The sequence below is a fragment of the Pituophis catenifer genome, unplaced genomic scaffold (assembly GCF_029215685.1).
Source record: "Pituophis catenifer annectens isolate HBS135680 unplaced genomic scaffold, rPitCat1.0.hap2 SCAF_15, whole genome shotgun sequence".
Taxonomy (NCBI): domain Eukaryota; kingdom Metazoa; phylum Chordata; class Lepidosauria; order Squamata; family Colubridae; genus Pituophis; species Pituophis catenifer.
In genome coordinates, this window is record NW_027256895.1 from 18,323,321 (window position 1) to 18,345,850 (window position 22,530).

The following is a 22,530-nucleotide window of genomic DNA, read 5'->3' on the forward strand; positions in this document are numbered from 1 at the left end:
CTTCCTTTGCACTTTGCTGTTCATTGGACAACCTGACCAAGTAAAATGTCTCTTGAGACAAACTGCTTTTGGCATTATCTTCTCTGTAGCACTTTCTTGCATATTGGGGAAAACAACCATAGTGGTTCTTGCTTTCATGGCCACCAAGCCAGGCTCCAAATTGAAGAAATGAGTGGGAAAAAGACAAGGCAATACAATTGTCCTTTCTTGCTCCCTGGCACAATTCACGATTTGTGTGGTATGGCTGGCAATTTCTCCCCATTTCCAGATTCTGACACACATTCAGTGGTTGAAGAAATTATTCTGCAATGTAATGAAGGTTCAACCACTATGTTTTATATTGTCCTTGGTATTATGGGGTTCTTGACAGCTACCAGTTTCATAGTGGCTTTCCTAGCTAGAAATTTACCTGATAGCTTTAATGAAGCCAAATTTATCACCTTCAGCATGCTAGTTGTTTGTAGTGTCTGGTTATCATTTGTTCCCACCTATTTGAGCACCAAGGGGAAGTACATGGTGGCTGTGGAGATCTTCTCCATTTTGGCTTCAGCAGCTGGATTACTGGGCTGCATCTTTTCCCCCAAATGTTACATCATTATTCTGAGGCCTGATTTTAATAAAAAGGATCGACTACTACAGAAATAAAATTAATTAAAATGTTTACTAGGCATTTTGAATGAAGTTAAATACTTTATGTTGTTTATAGCATGTTGGTCATTTAATATTTTTTCCTTAAATTATTTATCTTTCCTTGAATCCTTTCTTTGAACATTGTTTGTCTTTCCTTAAATCAATTAAAAAGCATAATGTTTTTTTTTTTACTTGTGTGTTTAATTGGATTCTCTTTATCTAGTTTTAGGATGTGTGGAAAAAGGATATTTAGATCATATTTATGCAGGAATATTAAATTCAAAGAGTTTGGCAATTTTTTTGAGTCACACTGGAAGCCATCAGCATGGTAGAAAAAAAATATGTATTTATTTATTTATTTATTTATTTATTTATTTATTTATTTATTTATTTATTTATTTATTTATTTTATTTCTATACCACCCTTCTCCTGAAGGACTCAGGGTGGTGTACAGCCTAATTAAAAACACAAAGACAGACAAAATTTAAAAATAATTAAAATTATTAAATAATAGGCCCAATTTGTAAAACCCCAAATTTAAAATCCCATTTAAAACCAATTAAAAATCTTTACATTGATAGCCCAGCCTGGCGGAACAACATGGTTTTGAGGGGACAGCGAAACACACGGAGATCAGAGATTTTACGAATTTCTGGGGGCCGATCATTCCAAAGGGCAGGGGCTCCCACAGAGAAGGCCGTCCCCCTGGGTGTCGCCAGCCAACATAATTTGGCCGATGGCACCCTGAGGAGACCCTCTCTGTGGGAGCGAACTGGCCGGTGGGAGGCTACTGGTGGCAGAAGACGGTCTCGAAGGTATCCAGGTCCAATGCCATGGAGCGCTTTAAAGGGGGTAACCAACACCTTGAATCGCACCCGGAAGACCACTGGGAGCCAGTGCAGCTCACGCAGGAGGGTTGTCACGTGGGCACAATGAGTTGCACCCATAACCACCTGCGCGGCCGCATTCTGGACCAGTTGGAGCCTCCGGGTGCTTTTCAAGGGGAGCCCCATGTAGAGAGCATTGCAGTAGTCCAGTCGGGAGGTGACAAGGGCAGATTATATACTGCAGCATTCCTGCTTACATTTTAAAATTATTGAAGCCATTATTGTGTTTGTGTGAATGTATGTATGTGTGCGTAGCATGTATGTGGAAAGGTTTTCCAGAAGTGAATTTTCATTGCCTGTTTCTTAAAGCTGGGAAAAAAGACTGGCCAGAGTCACTCAGCTGGCTTTATACTTAAGGTGAACTAGAATTTGCAGGCTCCTGGTTTCTAGCCTAGTCAAATTCAAATTGAAACCTTTATTGTCAGAGTACAACATGTGTACTATGAGATTGGTTGAGACTCCCTTTGTGCACCCCCTCCCCCAACACAATACAACTCACAGTGAAAGACAGAAAATCCCTCTGAATCCTGCTAACAAACACCCAGTCCTATTGCATCATGTGAATTTATTGCAAGTTGTGTTGGCCCCACAAGTCAATCGTACTATGTTGTTGTGGTTATTTTTCATTTACGAGTCTGACAGCTCACGGATAAAAACTGTTCTTCAAGCCTGTTTGTGTAGCTGCCTATACTTCTATATCTTCTTCCTGATGGTAGGAGAATAAAGAAGTGCTGACCAGCGTGTGAGTCATCCCTGAGGATTTTCCTCACTCTTCTAAGGCAGCGAGCCCTAGCAATGTCATCTAGTGATATCAGGGGACAACTGACAATGTTTTGTGCTGTACTCACAACCCTCTGTAATGTCTTTCTATCCGTGGCTGTCAAGCCAGCATACCACACCATAATGCACTGAGTGAGGACACATTCTATTGTAGACCAGTAAAAGGTGGCCTTGTTCTTGTTCCACTTTGTTTTTTTTTTTTTTGTTTTTTTTTTGCAAGACTCTAAGGAAGTGGATAGAGAAGGCAACAGAGAAGGTCCGTAAATTGTTCTTTCTTGCTCTCTAGTGCAAGCCACCATTAGGGGTGTGTGGCTGGCAATTTCTCCCCCATTCCCCCATTCAGACATGTAGTCTATGGCTGAAGAAATTGTTTTGGAACATAATGAAGGTTCAGGCATCATGTTTTATACTCCCCTTGGTTTTATGGGTTTCTTAACTGCTATCAGTTTCACAATAGCTTTCCTTGCACCTTCAGTATGTTGGACTTTTGCAGTATCTGGATATCATTTTTTCCACCTATTTGAGCACCAGGGACTTGGTGGCTCAGTGACTAAGATGCTGAGCTTGTCGATCGAAAGATTCAGCAGTTCAAATCCCTAGTGTCGTATAATGGGATGAGCTCCCGTTACTTGTCCCATAAAAAATGCAAGTAGAAAAATAGGGGCCACCTTTGGTGGGAAGGTAACAGCATTCCATGCACCTTTGGCATTTAGTCATGCTGGCCAAATGGCCACGGAGATGTATTTGGACAGCACTGGCTCATCGGCTTTGAAATGGAGATGCATAGTTTAATCCATAGCATTAAACTATGGCATCACCATAGCATTAAATCAACTAAAGTCTACAAAAGCACCCTAAGTAAAGCAACAATTCAGTAGTCCCAGAAGGAGAAACAGGAGTCATCTACAACATACACTGTAAGGATGGTAATAGCCACTATTTAGAACAAACATCCATGAACACCAACTAGCAGTAAGAACATATGATGAAAATTTTGTAACAGCTGAGAAACTCTCAGCACCAGAGACATACCATTCAAAAGAGATAATCAAAAAGCCAAATTGGAAACAAAAAGACCAAAACACTTCCTCACCACCAATCAATATCCAGATGAGCAGAGATTAACACCAAGATTAACACTATCCAATAATCAGGTAAACAATACACCAATCAAGGAATTACTAATTCAGACAAACAAGGTAACAGCCTAATCAAGGAACCACCAAGACCCCTGAACTGAAGAAGCTTCTTGGATGAGAACTGAAATAATTTCAAGGACAGAAACAAGAAAATCCAGTTTCCTCTTGGAAAAATGCTTTTGGGTGTGCCCCAAATAAGCACATTGACTTGATAGGCATATCAAACAAAATGCATACAATACCCCTACATTGATTATTTTATTGTAAAATATCTGAAGGGAAAGATGCTCCTTAACAGTGAGATCTAAATTTCATTTAAAACAATTTAATTTTATTTGTTGTTTAATTAATCATGATTGAAATTTCCATTTCAATTCAACTGTTTTCTCACTTGGAATTGACACTGGATTTTATTATAGGTTTTAGTTGTTATTTATTATTTTATACTAGAATTTTTAAGCATTGTGATTAACACCAGCTGTCTGCAATTACTGTAAGTTTGAATCTCACCAGGCTCAAGGTTGATTCAGCCTTCCATCCTTTCTAAGGTAGGTTAAATGAGGACCCAGTTTGTGGGGGCAATAAACTGACTTTGTATAAATATACAAAAGTATGAAGGCTATTGCTTAACTCATTGTAAGCCGCCCTGAGTGTCCGGAGAAGGGTGGCATATAAATCAAATTTTTTTAAAAAGTGTATATATACTGAGTGCTTGTATTTGTTCTGGTCACTGGTCTAAGACTGTAATAATAAATTGTTGTTGTAATCATGATTGAAATTTCCATTTGAATTCAACTGTTTTCTCACTTGGAAAAAAAACAGATACTGAAGAAGAAAACTTTTTATTTATATCATTTAGTTCTTTCTTCCTCCTGCCACTGTTATTTTGTCCTTAATTCCATACAGTACAATTCCCTGCATGTCACAAATTAGTTTATGCACCTGAGCATGTACAATTATTATCAATTATGCATTATTATTTTCAACCTTGCAGTTACAGAAAATATTAAAAGTAATGTATTTCAATAGCAATAAAAAACATAATATTCTGCCCCCCCCTCCAAGGGTACAGCTGGAGAACAAAGACCTTTGATACTGACTTTTAAAACACTTACACCTCCAACTTTTAAGTAGCCTCATGGAATAATGTAATTAGATTGTCCTACTTCAAATGACTAATGGAATAAACAGATGGCTGAGAGATGGATTGGTCTGCAAGATATTATTCTTTGCATCTGTACAATATTGTCCTTGTACGTAGAATCTGACACACCTCTTCATAGATGTTCTGTAGGAAACCAGCCTCTTATTAAGTACAAGCAATATCATTCAGAAGATTTGGTCATGGCAGGCATTTCCTGTCTAATTTACATGATGTCTGAAAAAGTAACATTCACAAGAAATCCATCAAAGGAACTAGTGGATGATTTCATGTATGTAATTCTTAGTTTTAAGCAATGCAATACAGAAATAGTTAAAATTTGTAGCATGATTGGATTAGAATGAGGGATAAATTTTGGGTTGCCTTTGCTGCTTGATTATTTCTCTCTCTCCTTAAGATAGATGATAGATAGATAGATAGATAGATAGATAGATAGATAGATAGATAGATAGATAGATAGATAGATAGATAAATAGATAGATGATAGAATTCTTTATTGGCCAAGTGTGATTGGACACACAAGGAATTTGTCTTTGGTGCATACGCTCTCAGTGTACATAAAAAGAAAAGATACTTTCGTTAAGAATTATAAGGTACCACACTTAATAATAGTCATAGGGTACAAATAAGCAATCAAATCATATTAGGAAGCAATCAATATAAATCGTAAGGATATAGCAACAAGTTACAGTCATATAGTCATAAGTGGGAGGAGATGGATGATAGGAATGATGAGAAGTTTAATAGTAATAGTAATGCAGACTTAGTGAATAGTTTCACAGTGTTGAGGGAATTATTTGTTTAGCAGAGTGATGGCATTCGGGAAAAACCTGTTCTTGGGTCTAGTTGTTCTGATGTGCAGTGCTCAATAGCATCATTTTGAGGGTAGGAGTTGAAACAATTTATATTATTACTAAATTATTGTCAGATTTCTATTACAAAAACTATTTTTCAATATGTTTTTATTTAGATAGCTTACAACCCCCTCCTTGATATCATTTGGGCAGATAATAATTTAATTTCAGTACATTCCTTTTTCATGTGGCAATAACTAGGCAATGTACAAAAAAACGTCAGCATTGGCATCTCATTAAAGAAGGAAGAGGAAGAAGAGCAGGAAATGGTGGAGTAGAATATTAGAGTAGGAGATAGAAACAACATTAGATCCCTAAATTAAAGAAACCTTCTGTAATTATTAACAATTATTCTATTTTCCAATTCAATCTTCTAAATGTATCCCAGTATTTAGGGCTATTTCAGATGGATAGAAGGAAGTGGAGTGTTACAGCCCAGGTATTTCAGTAAGACATTTATATCTATTGTTATTTAACTTTGCCCTTTGTCTGGAGACTAGCAAAATGCAAAAATAGAAAACATAAATTAGGATGCAGCCAATTCCAACTCTGTGAACAGATGCTCTAATACTCATTTCAGATTGTATATGCAAAACTACCAGCACATTTTGGCTTTGGAATTTGCAATCAAAGAAATCAATGAGAATTCCAGGATTTTGCCTAACATCACCCTCGGTATCCATATCTCCAATAGCTATGCCCTGGCAAGATGGATCTATCTGGCTTCCATGGAACTTATCTCTACAAAGGGAAGGTTCATCCCAAACTACAAGTGTGATTTTAAGGACAATGTAATATCTGTGATTGCAGGACATAATGGTTACATTGGTCAGTTCATGTCAAATATTCTGAGCATTTACAAGATCCCACAGGTAAGAGCCATCCCAGAAAGAAAGAAAAAAATCAAGTCCTTCCAACAATCCATTTATACGAACATTTGTGGCTTGTGCATACGAAATAGAAATAAAAATGATGTAATAAATTCATCTGGGAATTTGCTCCATCTAAGTGTAATGAAATGTAGATCTAGCCCAAATATAATGTACAGATATTCCTTTTTTATGTGAGAACACATGGATATAAAATGGAGCATATCATTTTATAGTGCAGCATAGGCCATCTTGAATTTCTCATTCTAGTTAAAAGTTAATTTCGTGAAGGAATATATTTATTCACAAAAATGTAAAACAGGTTCAGATTTTTAGTTGGCCGAATATAATGTTAGCTTCTAGTTTACATATCCAACTACTATACAGTATGTGAAATATAAGGATGACAATGTGTTTGATTTTGTTTAATTTCTATTCCAAAATTTTATCTAGATTATGAATGTGGTTACTCTCAGAAATCTTCAAAATAAAGGAAGATTAAAGGAAGATTAAACCTCTGGTCCCAGTGACTGACCCAGATTGTATCACAAGTTTTAAGTATAGCATAATGCAACGGTACATTTGCATCCTTAAATTCATACGTTTCTGAAGCTTTAAAATTGTACTGTGTTAAAAGAAAAAGAATCCATTTACATAAAAATTATATCAGCATGTGCAAATTCTGCTGTTCTTTCAAAAAACTATATTAATATTTGTATCAATACACTTCCTTAACAATAGATACAAGTACTTTGAATTGGAAATTTATCCTCCAGTTTCTTCATTTTTCTTAGCTCATATATGGTTCAGCTACAGAGATGGATGACAATATGCAAGCTGCTTTTTTCCATCAATTATTTCCCAATGAAGATCTTCAAATTATGGGGATCATCCAGTTGTTGCTTCACTTTCAGTGGAAATGGATTGGCCTCATTATACAAAATCCTGAAAGAGGAAAGAGTTTTATACAGAATAGGCTTGATATGTTTTCTACGAAAGGCATCTGTTTTGACTTCATAAAAGAAATACCAAAGGAACCCGTTACCAATGACATTGAGGTTCATCTTACTGGCTATTTTACGATATACGAGGTTATTATGAGAAGTACTGCCAATGTTGTGATCATATATTGTGAGAATGAGGACATGACTGTCTTGAGAATGTTGCCATACATTTCAGAATATGTGGACATGCCAATGAAGAGAAAAGATAAAGTTTGGGTCATGCCAGCACAGATGGAATTCACATCAATCCCCTTTCAAAGATACAGGAGCCTGGATTTCATCCATGGTGCACTATCATTGGTAGTTTCCTCAAAGGAAATATTAGGGTTTAAGAAATTTATTCAGGTGAGAAAGTCTTCTTCTGAAGAAGAGGATAGTTTGACAAGAGTGTTTTGGGAACATGCATTTGAATGTTCTTTCCCAAATGCTGGGTTAGATGAGGACAGTGACAATCAATGCACTGGTGAGGAGTCATTGGAGAGCCTTCCCAAATGTCTATTTGAAACTAGTATAAGTGGGCAAAGTTACAGCATTTACAATGCTATCTATACAGTGGCCCATGCTCTGCATGCCATGCTTTCACCTAAACGCAGAAAAAGAGGAAATGCTTGGGAACTCAGGACTCTCAATCAACAATCATGGCAGGTAAAAAATGAAATGTATATAAATATCCCTTTATATAAATGACTATTGTATAACTGTGTTCAGTTAGTATTGTAGAGTTGTATAGCTAATGAGATCAAAGTGATATGTCAGAAATTCAAAGGGGAGTAGCTTTTGCCTTAGTTTTAGAAGGAAGACAAGGGCAGTATGGGATAAATCATTTCCCAATGAATGGGACTATTTTTTATTTTTTAAAGAATAGAATAGAATTCTTTATTGGCAAAATGTGGTTGGGCACACAAGGAATTTGTCTTAGGTGTATATGCTCTCAGTGTACATAAGGAGAATAAAATACATTCATCAAGAATAAAAATGATAACCTGCTCAGGGCCAGGTTATCTTCGAGACCGCCTTCTACCGCATAGCTCCCAGCGACTGGTAAGATCCCACAGAGTTGGTCTCCTCCGGGTCCCGTCAGCTAAACAATGCCAGCTGGCGGGCCCACAGGGGAGGGCCTTCTCTGTGGCTGCCCCAGCTCTCTGGAACCAGTTACCTCCTGAGATCCAGACCATCCCCCACCCTATTGGCCTTCCGAAAAGCAGTGAAGACCTGGCTTTTCTGGCAGGCCTGGGGCCGTTGATCTCGCTGTTGCGATCTGGCGAGATCCGGCCATGAATGGGTTTTAATTGTTTTTAATGTTTTAATTTTTAATGTTTTTATATATGGTTTTTAAATGCATTGTAAGCCACCTTGAGTCTTTGGAGAAATGCGGCATACAAGTTGAATAAATAAATAAATAAATAAATAAATAAATAAATAAATAAATAAATAAATAAATAAATAAATAAATAAATAAACAGTACTTAGTGATAGTCAAGGTTATTATCAAATTGTACTAGGAAATAAATAAAAACAATATATATTGAAAGATACAAGCAACATGGTTATAGTAATAAGTGGGAAGAGATAGATACTAGTAAGGAAGAGAAGAATAATAGTAATACAGTCTTAGTAAATTATTTCACAGTGTTGCGGGAATTAGTTGTTAAGCAGAGTGATGGCATTCAGAGAAAAACTGTCCTTGTGTCTAGTTGTTCTGGTGTTCAGTGCCCTTAAAAGACAAACTGAGACATAAGGAATGTTTCCTTGTAGCCCACAGTGGTTTGTGATAGTTCGATCAAAACATTCCCCTATCCCCTTGCATAGGTTTTTGGAGATTCAAGATGTTGTAGGATGTAGGCCAGTCATATAAATAAATAAATAAATAAATAAATAAATAAATAAATAAATAAATAAATAAATAAATAAATAAATAAATAAATAAATAAATTTCTATACCGCCCTTCTCCCAAAGAACTCAGGGTGGTATACAATCTATTAAAAGCACAGAGACAGACATCAGTTAAAAATAATTAAAATTATTAAATAATTTTGGCTCAGATTTAAAACCCCAAAAATTTAAAACACCCAATTTAAAATTCATTACATTGATAGCCCGGCCTGGCGGAACAGCAGGGTCTTGAGGGCACAGCGAAATACACGGAGGTCAGAGATCTTACGCATTTCCGGGGGCAGTTCATTCCATAGGGCAGGGGCTCCCACAGAGAAGGCCCTCCCCCTGGGTGTCGCCAGCCGACATAACTTGGCTCATGGCACCCTGAGGAGACCCTCTCTGTGGGAGCGAACTGGCCAGTGGGAGGCTATTGGTGGCAGAAGTCGGTCTCGAAGGTACCCGGGTCCTATACCATGGAGCACTTTAAAGGTGGTAACCAACACCTTGAATCACACCTGGAAGACCACTGGGAGCCAGTGCAGCTTGCACAGGAGGGGTGTCACGTGGGCACCACGGGTTGCGCCCATAACCACCCATGCAATCACATTCTGGACCAGCTGGAGCCTTCGAGTGCTCTTCAAGGGGAGCCCCATGTAGAGAGCATTACAATAATCCAGCCGGGAGGTGACAAGGGCGTGAGTGACTGTGCGCAAGGCATCTTGGTCCAGAAAGGGCTACAACTGGCGAATCAGGCAAACCTGATAAAAAGCCCCCTGGCCACAGCCGTCATATGCTCTTCTAAAGACAGCCGTGCATCCAGGAGGATACCCAGATTGCGAGCCCTCTCTGTGGGAGGCAGGGATTCGCCTCCAATAGTCAGCGATGGCACCAGCTGACTATATTGGGATGCCGGAAGCCACAGCCACTTGGTCTTGGAAGTGTTGAGTCTAAGCCTATTTCTCCCCATCCAGACCTGCACGGCCTCCAGGCAGCGAGACATCACATCAAGGGCATTGTTGGGGTGGTCTGGGGTGGAGATGTACAGCTGAGTGTCATCAGCGTACTGATGGACTCTCACCCCAAAACCACAGATGATCTCACCCAGCGGCTTGAACAGAAGGGGCGAGAGGACCGACCATTGCGGCACTCCCCATGCGAGGTGCCTTGAGGTCGACCTCTGCCCCCCTGCCAACACAAACTGCAAACGGTCGGAGAGGAAGGAGGAGAACCACCGCAGGATGGTGCCCCCTCTTCCTAACCCCCTCAACCGTTGCAGCATGATACCATGGTCGATGGTATCAAAAGCCGCTGAGAGATCTAATAGGACCAGGACAGAGGAGCAACCCCTGTCCTGAGCTCTGACCATATAAATGGTCAGCTAGTTTTGGAGTTGTATAGCTAATAAGAGCATTCTGAAGCTGAACTAACTCATAAGCGATATGTCAGAACTTCAAATAATAATTCCAGATAACACTAAACATGGGGTGCAACAATGCACAATGAGAAGGAGGCAATGTCAAATGTTAATTCAAGAGAAGTTTTAGAAGGAGTGTGGGGTAAATCAGTTTCCAAGTGAATGGGACTGTTTAATAGGATATAAGGAATCCCACAGTAGTTTGTGATCTTTCTATCAAAACATTCCCCTAGGAACCTCTGAATCTTATGATGCAAATGTTTCTTCTATCTATGACCATGGTTCTCTTTAAATATCAGAAGGGATGGCCGTAACTTGAGATCTATTATGTAATTATTTATGAATAGTTATGCATGCATCATTTTGCCTTTTTGAAATCTAAAAATATCAGTTCTCTGCGGGAGTTCCCTCCAGTAGTTTCTGGATGGAATTTCTCCATCGTACACTGTTAACAATAAATCCTGCACTGTTCCTTGATTATTTGCTTTGGGTTCTTTATTTTGATTCTACAGTGAGGAGAAGAGTATGAGATGCATAAAAAAAGAAAGAAAGGATAGCATTGTTATTGTTGCTGCTGCTGCTGCTGTTGTTAGTTGCAAAGTCATGTCCGACCCATCGCGACCCCATGGACAATGTTCCTCCAGGCCTTCCTGTCCTCTACCATCTCCAGAGTCCATTTAAACTCATGCCAACTGCTTCAGTGACTCCATCCAGCCACCTCATCCTCTGTTGTCCCCTTCTTCTTTTACCCTCAATAATTCCCAGCATTAGACTCTTCAGTCTTGTCATCTCTTGTTTGACAACATCCAGCTTCACTTGATTCATTGATCTTACATTCCAGGTTCCAATGGAGTATATAAGTATATATATGGAGTATATAAGGATAGCATTAAGTACTGATTAATAGGCAGATTGCAAGAAGAAGGAAGAATGTTGTTTGTTCTTCCTTCTTCTTAGTCCATGCAGACATCCACAGCATTTTTAGTACAGCAATTCCAGTACAATAGACTAGAACCCAAAATTTCACAAATGGTTATATTAACACTTTTGCTTCAGCTGGTATAGATGATAATATTTGTTCCTGCATGATGAGAATGTAAAGAAATTCTAAAAATAATGTCAAGCAGTGCAGGGATGCCATTGAGACAAGATGCAAAAATAAGACGGAGTGTTAATGGAAATGAAATGATGATTCATTCCTGGAAAAATGGGATTTTTTAAAGTCATAAGTTTATTTGTCAAGCATATATAAGATAACAGGTAAAAGTATAAACATAATTTGAATACATGAAAAGAGTAAGTAAAAAGGAATATTAGGACAGCACGCTGGTGCTCTTATGCACGCCCCATACAGATCTCTTAGGAATGGGGTGAGGTCAACAGTAGACAGTTTAAGGTTAAAGTTTTGGGGGTTTGGGGAAGAAACTACAGAGTCAGGTAGTGCATTCCAGGCATTGACCATTCTGTTACTGAAGTCATATTTTCTGCAATTGAATTTGGAACGGTTTACCTTGAGTTTGTATTTATTATTTGCTCGTGTATTGTTGTGGTTGAAGCTGAAGTAGTCATTGACAGGAAGGACATTGTGGCAAATAATTTTATGTACTATGCTTAGGTCAGACTGAAGTCGGCGTAGTTCTAAATTGTCTAAGCCCAAAATGTGGAGTCTGGTGGCATAAGGTATGTTATTGCGGTTAGAGGAATGGAGGACTCTTCTTGTAAAATATCTCTGGACTCTCTCGATTGTATTTATGTCCGATATGCAGTGCGGGTTCCAGACAGATAAGCTGTATTAAAGAATTGATGTAGCAAATGTTTTGTATGCTCTAGTTAGTAGTACAACATTACCAGAGAAGAAGCTATGCAAGATTAGGTTAACAACTCTTAATGCCTTTTTGGCAATGTTGTTACAGTGGACTCAGGCACTTAGATCTTTAGAAATGAGTACTCCAAGGTCCTTGACAGAGTGAGGGTCATCTACAAGGTCATGTCCATCTAATTTGTATTTTATGTTTTGATTATTTTTGCCAATGTGCAAGACAGAGCATTTGTTGGTTGAAATTTGAAGTTGCCACTTGTTAGACCAATCTGACATATAGTCAAGGTCTTTTTGAAGGGTAGTTGCTTTGTCGGTGGTGTTAAACACTTCTGCTAGAGGGAAAGTTTACTAGGCTTTCAGGTTTCTGTTGTCATACCCTACAACAATAAAAATAGATTTTTGTACTATGTTTGCTGATTGGTGTGCTTCAAAAGGATCGCATATAGCTTATGAAAGTTCCTTCCTTTATTCTTGCTCCTTATTTCCAATTGTTAAAACTTTCTCTCAATTATTTCCATTCAGTTCCATTGGTATCTGAGAACTGTTTCATTTAACAACAGTGCTGGAGAAATGGTTTCCTTTGATGAAAGAGGAGAGCTAGCAACTGGATTTGATGTTATCAACTGGGTCACCTTCCCCAACCAATCATTTCATCGAATCAAAATTGGAAATATAGCTCCAGTGGCTCCCCCTGAAAATGTTCTTACTATTTCTGCAGAAGATATAATCTGGCCCACTATGTTTAACCAGGTACCAATATCAAACCACATGGAATAATTTCTATAATTTCTTTTATTTTCATTTACTGGTTTAAGATTCAGACAGTTTCTTCAACAATTCTGGTGGGACCCAGAAGAAGGGCCTTCTTTGTGGTGGCTCCCTCTCTCTGGAACATCATTTCCCCCAGAAATTAGAATTGACCCCACTCTAATATTCTTCTGGAAGGTGCTGAAAACCTGGTTCTGCCAGCAGGGCTGGGGAACCCAGAGCGGGATGGAGCCCATTAAATGGCTCATGTGATCTGCTGTCACTGGGGTGGGGGTGGGTAGGAAGTGGGGGGTGATTTTGTTATACTGTACTATATTAATTTATTTGATTCTCTTTGTTAGCTTTTCTTGTTTTAAGTGTGGTCTTTTATTCTGTAAGCTGCCTTGAGTCGCCATGGGTGAATAGGTGGCAATATAAATTCAATAAATAAATAAATAAATAAATAAATAAATAAATAAATAAATAAATAAATAAATAAATAAATAAATTACAGGCACACACTTCCTGTGTTGGCACGGCAACACAAGGGCCTTCAGTTTGATGCTCCTCAGCCTCAGCGCTCATGGGGAATGTTGGTGAGTCACTTCAAATTTCTCTGGATCAAGGAGAAAACAAGAACACATCTATGTGATCTGTAAATGTTTGCTCCTTGCAAGCAAATAATGGAGCAAAAATTTTATAACTTTTCAAATCACTTCAGCAGTTGTGGGATGAAGAATTTCAATCAGTTCATGGCTTTTATAAGCAATAGACGTGCTGACCCACATTTCTAATCACTTCTGAACTGCAAATATTTGCACCCAAAGAGAAACATCTTTGTTTTTGAGGATACGTATTTACTGAGTAGGGATGCAGTGGCTCAGTGGCCAAGATGCTGAGCTTGTCAATCGAAAGGTCGGCAGTTCAGCGGTTTGAATCCCTAGTGATGCGTAATGCGGTGAGCTCTTGTTACTTGTCCCAGCTTCTGCCAGCCTAGCAGTTCAAAAGGACATAAAAATACAAGTAGAAAAATAGGGACCACCTTTGGTGGGAAGGTAACAGCATTCCGTGTACCTTTGGCATTTAGTCATGCAGGCCACATGACCACGGAGACGTCTTCGGACAATGCTGGCCCTTCGGCTTTGAAACGGAGATGAGCACCACTCCCTAGAGTCAGGAATGACTAGCACATATGTGTGAGGGAAACCTTTACCTTTATCTATTTACTGAGTAATTTCCATTTGCTGGGGGACTATAATCAAATTGGAGTGAGCTAGAAAAAAATGACTTAATGCAAAAAGTGAAGTATTCGAAATAATGTTAGAGATGGTATTTATCTCCAGATATAATGGATTACATTTAAAAAGTATCTCCAAATATTTGCTGGAAGGGTAAAATGGCTAAGAACTTTTTAGGTGGGCTTACGAAAAAGTAATATTGGATTAAAATTTATAATTCAATTAAAATTTTTGAAAGTTAGTATACAGCTTAGACCTGATATTTGTAGCATTAGGGTTTATGGACAAAGAGTTGGAAGAAAAATCACATGGCACTTTACTTTTATATGTGAAAAAAGTGGGTCAGCTCTGGAAGGAACCTGCAATACCTACAATGGTATAATAATTAATAAAGGTGACAGAACTGGCAGCTATGGGTAAATTAACAGCTTTTGTAAGAAAAATGACACTGAAAATTTAATCTACAATTGGAAGATGTTTTGCAGGTAATGGGGAAAAAAATCAAATTATGTTATATGGATTCAATGATTGTTCAAACTTCTTAATTTGGGGAGGGAGAAGGAATAATGGACATTTATAATATAATGAATATTATAATATAGTGTTAAACTAAGGATTGAATTTAAGTGGTTTTTATTTTCTTAGAAGTCATCATTTGCATATATTATAATTTTGTTTTGTTTTTTAATTAGTGAATCATCTCTGTTTCTCATTTATTTATTTATTTATTTATTTATTTATTTATTTATTTATTTATTTATTTATTTATTTTTTCTTTAATTTATATGCTGCCCTTCTCCGGAGACTCAGGGCGGCTTACAGTGCGTTAAGCAATAGCCTTCATACTTTAAATACTTGTTTATTTATACAAAGTCAGCTTATTGCCCCCACAATCTGGGTCCTCAATTTACCTACCTTTGAAAGGATGGAAGGCTGAGTCAACCTTGAGCCTGGTGGGATTTGAACTTGCAGTAATTGCAAGCAACAGATGTTAATAACAATGCATTAGTTCACTGTGCTACCAAGGCTCTTTCTGATTGTTCATTTTGATTAGGTTTTATGTAACATAAAATGTTATAATACAGAGGAATTGACTGTTCTCTCAAAATGACTCAGGAACAAAGTGTTGTGACTCAGGCTCAAGTAGTTAGTATTAAATACAAACAGTTCGAAAACAAGCAGACTTTATTAGAACAGCTGAGAATTAACTCATTCTCAGTGTAGTCCAAACTAAATTAAAGCAAATTCTTCAAAACACCATTCCTCAGTTTATCACCGACCTTGGGATAATTAGGCAAACTGCCAAAGGCTTTTCTTGGCAAAAGTTCAGAAGCAGAAGACCGATAAGAAATGAATACAATGAAACAAGAACCAATTCTCTCAATGTTGTTTTCTGGCAAAGAGGCCAAGAGCCGTTGCTGGTCTTTTAAGCCTTATGGGAGGGGCCAATTATCTCTTGGCCCTACTCCTGAGTCGTCCTCTCTGTTTTATCTGCTCCTGCCTACTGGCAGCTCTTCTCATACGTGTGCTAGGAACAGGCTCCTCCTGTTCCTTTGCCTCTCTACTATCAGCCTCTGGAGGCTCTGAAGTCTGCACATCACTCCCCGATGGCCCTGGCCCCATCTCTGCCTCCGATGCAGAGCCCTCAACCGGGCCTTCCCCAGCCTCTAGGACTGGCCCATGTTCTTCCTCAGCTTCATCGCTGTCCAACTCCACTGCTAGCTCTGCAGGCTGCTGGCGGACCACAACACAAAGTGACTCATGAATACTATTACCATGAAGTTAAAACCTCCATTTAGAAACTGACTTGAATTATGTTTTTGGGGAAATAAAATAATTTTCATTCCATGGATACAGAATTCAATTTTTCTCAATTCCCATTCATTTTGTTGAACTTTTAAACCAAAGTGTTGAAACAGTTTCAGGAATTGCTAAAAAAAAGAATTATTGCCGTATTTTTTGGAGTATAAGACGCACTTCCCCCCTAAAAGAGGCTGAAAATTTAGGTGCGTCTTATATTCCGAATGTAGCTTTTTTGAAGCTTTTTTTTTCAGCCCTAACGAGGCGCTAGCGAGTGAAGTGACCTTCACACTTTGCCTGCTTTTCTCATTGCTTCTCTCTCCAAAGATCAACTGTGCTTTAGAAGCTGTTTTTTATCCCCAAGCAGGGGATAAAAAGCCCCCACGCTCAAAACCAACTAACTAATGTGCTGAAGCTGACCAGACTAAGGACACTAGCCAGATGAATACCTGGTAGGTAGATTTTCCTCCCCTATTTTCCTCCCCAAAAACTAAACTGCATCTTATACTCCGGTGAGTCTTATACTCTGAAAAATACGGTATATGATATATTAAAATGTATAGGCATATTATTGCTTATAAAAAAACTATATATTGAAATGAATGTACTTAACCTACTGGCTAATAGCTTCTACAAAGGGGAGAATTTTATCAGTCTTTAAAATAATAAAAAAGCCATACAATAGGGCTACTCTTACTATGTTCTTGTCACATGGTTACTTATGGCTGTATGCTTCCCACAGTATGAACTGTTTCTGGCTTGTGTGAATATGCCTCTTAATCTAGAGTTTTATGAACGTTTGCTCAAACTCAAAAATATTGGAAACAGTATCCAAAATTGTCCAATATTCCAAAGGAATGCCTATTTTAGTGTAATTTTAATTGCAAAAGATGTTAAATGAATACTGTAATTGAGTGTCAGAGCAATTTAAACAAGCTGTGTGTCTACCTGGGGGGGGGGGATATTCCCAATTCTTCTGCAAAAATTTCTGAATGTTAAATAATCATTTCTCAGTTTTCCTTCTTAATGTCTTAATAGGCACAGCCATTTTCTATGTGCAATCCTCCATGCTCATCAGGTTGCAGCAAAATAAAAATAGAAGGAAAGCCCTTTTGCTGCTATGATTGTCTTCCATGTCCAGAAGGAAAAATGTCAAACAAGACAGGTAAGGAATCTAAAAAGCACATATTTCATTGCTATGTATTTTGTGCCATGTCTTAGGTCTATTTTTTTAATTAGCTTTTTAATTGTAAACAGCTAGCTTGCCATCTCTTTAAAAGCCTGTCCATAATTCAGGAGAGATGTTCATTATTCAATCTATTCAAATCTCATGCCATCATGAGGGCAGGGCTGAGGATTTTGTGCAGTATCTGCATGACAAAGTCGCTCAAATTCGGGAAGGCTTGGACTCTGAGTGGGTAGATGCAGGCGGGTGATGGAGACAGGTCTTGAGAGTGTTATCTGGGAGGAGTTTGACTCAGTGACCCCTGAAGACGTAGACAGGATTCTGGGTAGACCTAGCGTGGCCACATGTTTATTGGACCCGTGTCCCTCCTGGTTGGTGCTGGCTTCCCGGGAGGTTACACGAGGCTGGTTCCAAAGGATTGTCAATGCTTCTTTGAGAGAGGGTTACTTTCCCTCTGCCTTGAAAGAGGCAGTGGTGAGGCTCGTCCTCAAGAAGCCCTCCTTGGACCCGGCTGTTTTAGCAAATTATCGTCCAGTCTCCAACCTCCGCTTCGTGGTGAAGGTTGTTGAGAGTATGGCGTGACAGTTCCCCCAGTACCTGGATGAAGCAGTCTATCTCGATCCATTCCAGTTGGGCTTCAGACCTAGGCATAGCATGGAAATGGCATTGGTCGCATTGGTTGATTATCTCTGGAGGGCTTGGGACAGGGGTTGTTCCTCTGTCCTGGTCCTATTAGATCTCTCAGCAGCTTTTGACACCATCGACCATGGTATCATGCTGCGCTGGTTTGAGGGGTTAGGGGTGGGGGGCACCTCCTTCCTCTCTGACTGGTCACAGTTTGTGTTGACGGGGGGACAGAGGTCAACCCCGAGGTGCCTTGTATGTGGGGTGCCGCAGGGGTTGGTCCTCTCGCCCCCTTCTGTTCAATATTTATGTGAAGCCGCTGGGTGAGATCATCCGTGGTTTCTGGGTGAAGTACCATCAGTACGCTGATGACACTCAGCTGTACATCTCCACCCTGAACCACCCCAATGATGCCCTTGATGTGATGTCCCAGTTTCTGGAGGCCGTGCGGATCTGGATGGGGAGAAACAGGCTCAAGCTCAACCCATCCAAGACCGAGTGGCTGTGGTTTCCGGCGTCCCTATATAGTCAGTTGGTGCCATCTCTGACTATTGGGGGCAAGTCACTGGCCCCCATGGAGAGGGCTCGCAACTTGGGTGTCCTCCTGGATGCACGGCTTTCTTTAGAAGAACATGTGATGGCTGTGGTTAGAGGGGCTTTCTATCAGGTTCACCTAATTCGCCAGTTGCATCCCTTTCTGAATCGGGACTCCTTGCACACGGTCACTCATACACTCATCACTTCCCACCTGGACTACTGTAACACTCTCTACATGGGGCTCCCCTTGAAGAGCACCCGGAGGCTCCAACTGGTCCAGAATGTGGCCGCGTGGGTGATTATGGGAGCGTCATGGCGCTCCCATGTAACACCTCTCCTGCGTGAGCTGCACTGGTTCCCGGTGGTCCTCCGGGTGCAATTCAAGGTGTTGGTGACCACCTTTAGAGCGCTCCATGGCTTAGGGCCTGGATACTTACGAGACCGCCTTCTGCCACCGAGAGCCTCCCACTGGCCAGTACGCTCCCACAGAGAGGGGCTCCTCCGGGTGCTGTCGGCCAAACAATGTTGACCGGCAGCCCCCAGGAGGAGAGCTTTCTCTGTGGGAGCACCTGCCCTCTGGAATGAGCTTCCCCCGGAGATATGGACGATTCCAGATCTACGTACTTTCCATCAGGCCCTCAAAACTTTTATTTCATCAAGCCGGGCTGGCCTAACTTTCCAATGGTGTAATTTTAATTTTAATTTTAAATGGGGGATTTTAACTGTCGGGCCAAATTGCTTAAATTAAATTTTACTTTTACAGATTTCATTGCTATGTATTTTATGCAACCTTTTAGGTTTTCCTTTTATATATAAACATTTTCATTACTTTGAAACTTTGTCTATAATACAGGATAGATGTTGATTACTTAGGAGTCCATTCAATCTATTTTATAATCATATCATCCTTTTACTCTAAGAAAGATCAACCAGACCATAAAAACACATCTTTTCATGTTTGGTTTCTATGAAAGCAAAGAGATTACAAGACTAGGAACTATCTTTCCTTCCATTCGATCAAATAAAATTTATAAATATGAATGCAATAATTTCTTTTTCAGATGCAGATGACTGCCTCCCATGTTCAGAAGATCACTATCCAAACAAAGCTCACAATCTTTGCATTCCAAAACATATCACATTTTTGTCTTATGAAGAAACTCTGGGAGTTAGCCTGACAACTACTGCTTTCTTCTTTTCTTTCATCTCAGCTTTGGTGCTGCATATCTTCATTAAACACCGAGATACTCCCATTGTCAAAGCCAACAATAGAAACCTCACTTACATTCTTCTCATTGCTCTCCTCCTCTCCTTCCTTTGCACTTTGCTTTTCATTGGGGAACCTGACCAAGTAAAGTGTCTCATGCGACAAACGACTTTTGGCATTATCTTCTCTGTAGCCCTTTCTTCTATATTGGCCAAAACAATCATAGTGGTGCTTGCTTTTATGGCCACCAAGCCAGGTTCCAAAATGAGGAAATGGGTGGGGAAAAGCCTGGCCAACATTATTGTTCTTTCATGCTCCCTAGTGCAAGCCACCATTAGTGGTGTGTGGCTGGCAATTTCTCCCCCATTCCCACATTCGGATATGCACTCAATGACTGAAGAAATCGTCCTAGAATGTAATGAAGGTTCAGCCTTCATGTTTTATAGTGTCCTTGGTTTTATGGGTTTTTTGACTGCTATCAGTTTTACAGTGGCTTTCTTTGCTAGGAAGCTACCTGACAGTTTCAATGAAGCCAAATTTATCACCTTCAGCATGTTGGTCTTTTGCAGTGTGTGGATATCATTTGTTCCCACCTATCTCAGCACCAAGGGGAAGTACATGGCAGCTGTGGAAATCTTCTCTATTTTGGCTTCTGCAGCTGGTTTATTGGGCTGCATTTTTGCCCCCAAATGCTACATTATTGTTCTGAGGCCTGATCTGAACAGAAAGGGACAGCTGATAAAGAAACAAAACTGATTGTTTAAATCAGAATGCTATAAAGTCTCCAAATTGTGATAGAAATCTCAATTGTCTCCTTAAGAAATTGCTGTCCATCTCATAGGACTGTTTGAAAACAAGTGTGCAGGAATAAAATGTGGAATGTAGTCCTTATATAATGGTTCCTTTACATTTCATATTGGGGGCTTTTTGTGTGAAATAGACAAATGTAATGCAGATGCTCTAAGAGGCACTGAAGGCTGTCATAGAAAAAGTGACCATAGGAAAACAGGAAGCTAATGAGAAAATAAAGGGAACGAAGGAAGGAGAAATGTGAGAAATAAAATGTGAACTACTTTTTGCCATTTTTTTCTACTTTTTAAAAAATTACATAGTCCAAAAATAGAAGAAAAGACAGGAATGTTGAGAAATAACTCAAAAAAAAAAAAAAAAAGGAGAGAAACACTTTTGGTAATAGGTAAACTTCTAAAAGAACACTGAGAGGAACAAAATGAGGTTACATATGTAAGTATAGCTAAGATTAGGGTTAGGAATTATATTGAAATCTTACAGCAGTCTTGAAATTTACATAATATTACCTGCTTGTCCGTGTAAATTTCATAACTAATGCAATTTATCATTAATACAATTTATTAACTTATACTAAGTAATAAACAACAAAGCACAAACCGTAGCATTAAACTAACTAAAGCATGGCATCCGGGGTGAAATGCTACCAGTTCAAACCGGTTCTCCTGAACTGGTATGAAAAAATCCTACTGGTTCGGGTGAACTGGTATTTCTGACGATCAGCCGGGTGACGATCAGCTGGGATGCACAATTTATATTAGCTCGAATCGTAGGAGTTCCTGCTTTCTAACTAATCTAAATCACATGGCATAGCGGATTCCCCCCTCACAGACTTGGAAGGCTTCAAAATGTTCCTTTTTTAGTGCTGCGCAGGCGTGCCTCAGGCATGCATGCGGGCGCAGCGTGCGCTCAGTAGCAGACTCACAGAACCAGTAGCAGACTTCAGAGGATTTCGCTGCTGATGGCATCACCATAGCATCACCATAGGGTTAAACCAAGTGAAATCTCTCCAAAACACCCTAAGTAAACCAACAATCAGGTAGCCCCAGAAGACGAAATAGGAGTCATCTGCAACATACAATGTAAGGGCTATAACTATCACTATGTGGGTCAAAAGACTAGCCAAACACATCCATGAATACCAACTAACAGAAGCTATGATGAAAGTGCCTTAATTTCACAACATGGAATAACTTAACCATAGTTTAAGCTTGGAAACTGTGAGCATCAGAGATCCAGCCAAGTCCCAAAACACACAAAGAGTTCACAACATCTACATACCAGAGTTGTGATGGCATACTGGTTAGAATGCAGTACTGCAGGCTAATTCACTACTCATTCCAGGAGTTCTGGCTAGCTCAAAGTTGACTCAGCCTTTCATCCTTTCGAGGTCAGTAAAATGAGGACCCAGATTGTTGGGGGCAATATGCTGACTCTGTAAACTGTCTAGACAGGGCTGAAAAGTACTATGAAGTGGTATATAAGTCTGTGCTATTGTTATTGTTACCATTCAAAAGAGGCAATCAAAAAGCCAAAAAGGAAAGAAAAAAATCCAAAATACTTGTGTCCCAACAATAAATACCAATATTAATGCTAGACCGACAATCAAGTAAACAACAGAAAAGAAAAAACTTATGCAGTCAAACAAGCTAACAGTAAACAACAGTCTAATCAAGGAACCACCAATATCATTCCCAGTAACACTGATAGGGCAAGCCACTATTATATAGAATGAGAGCAAACCCCACTCCGTTCCAGCACTGATGGTGTTACTTACTAATGTAATGAAATGTCTGCAGAAAAATGACCAAGCTCAGAGAGCACTAAGGTTTCGACAATTCAACTCTTAGCTACAAATACTTTCTTCCATTGAAACAGCAAAGTCTGGAAAAGATCTATGTATGTAGAGTACATTTATATTTATGTGTATCTACATAAAAATAAAGGGA

General features: G+C 39.3%; 1 protein-coding gene across 1 annotated transcript; it reads left to right on the forward strand.

The window, feature by feature from the left end:
• Positions 1-4,811: 4,811 nt before the first annotated feature.
• LOC139324515 (vomeronasal type-2 receptor 26-like) lies at positions 4,812-20,530 on the forward strand. Its single transcript, XM_070954227.1, has 6 exons — positions 4,812-4,870; positions 6,034-6,325; positions 7,117-7,971; positions 12,958-13,185; positions 17,259-17,385; positions 19,629-20,530. The coding sequence occupies exons 1-6, from the start codon at positions 4,812-4,814 to the stop codon at positions 20,528-20,530; spliced, it is 2,463 nt and encodes an 820-aa protein (XP_070810328.1).
• The last annotated feature ends 2,000 nt before the right edge of the window (positions 20,531-22,530 follow it).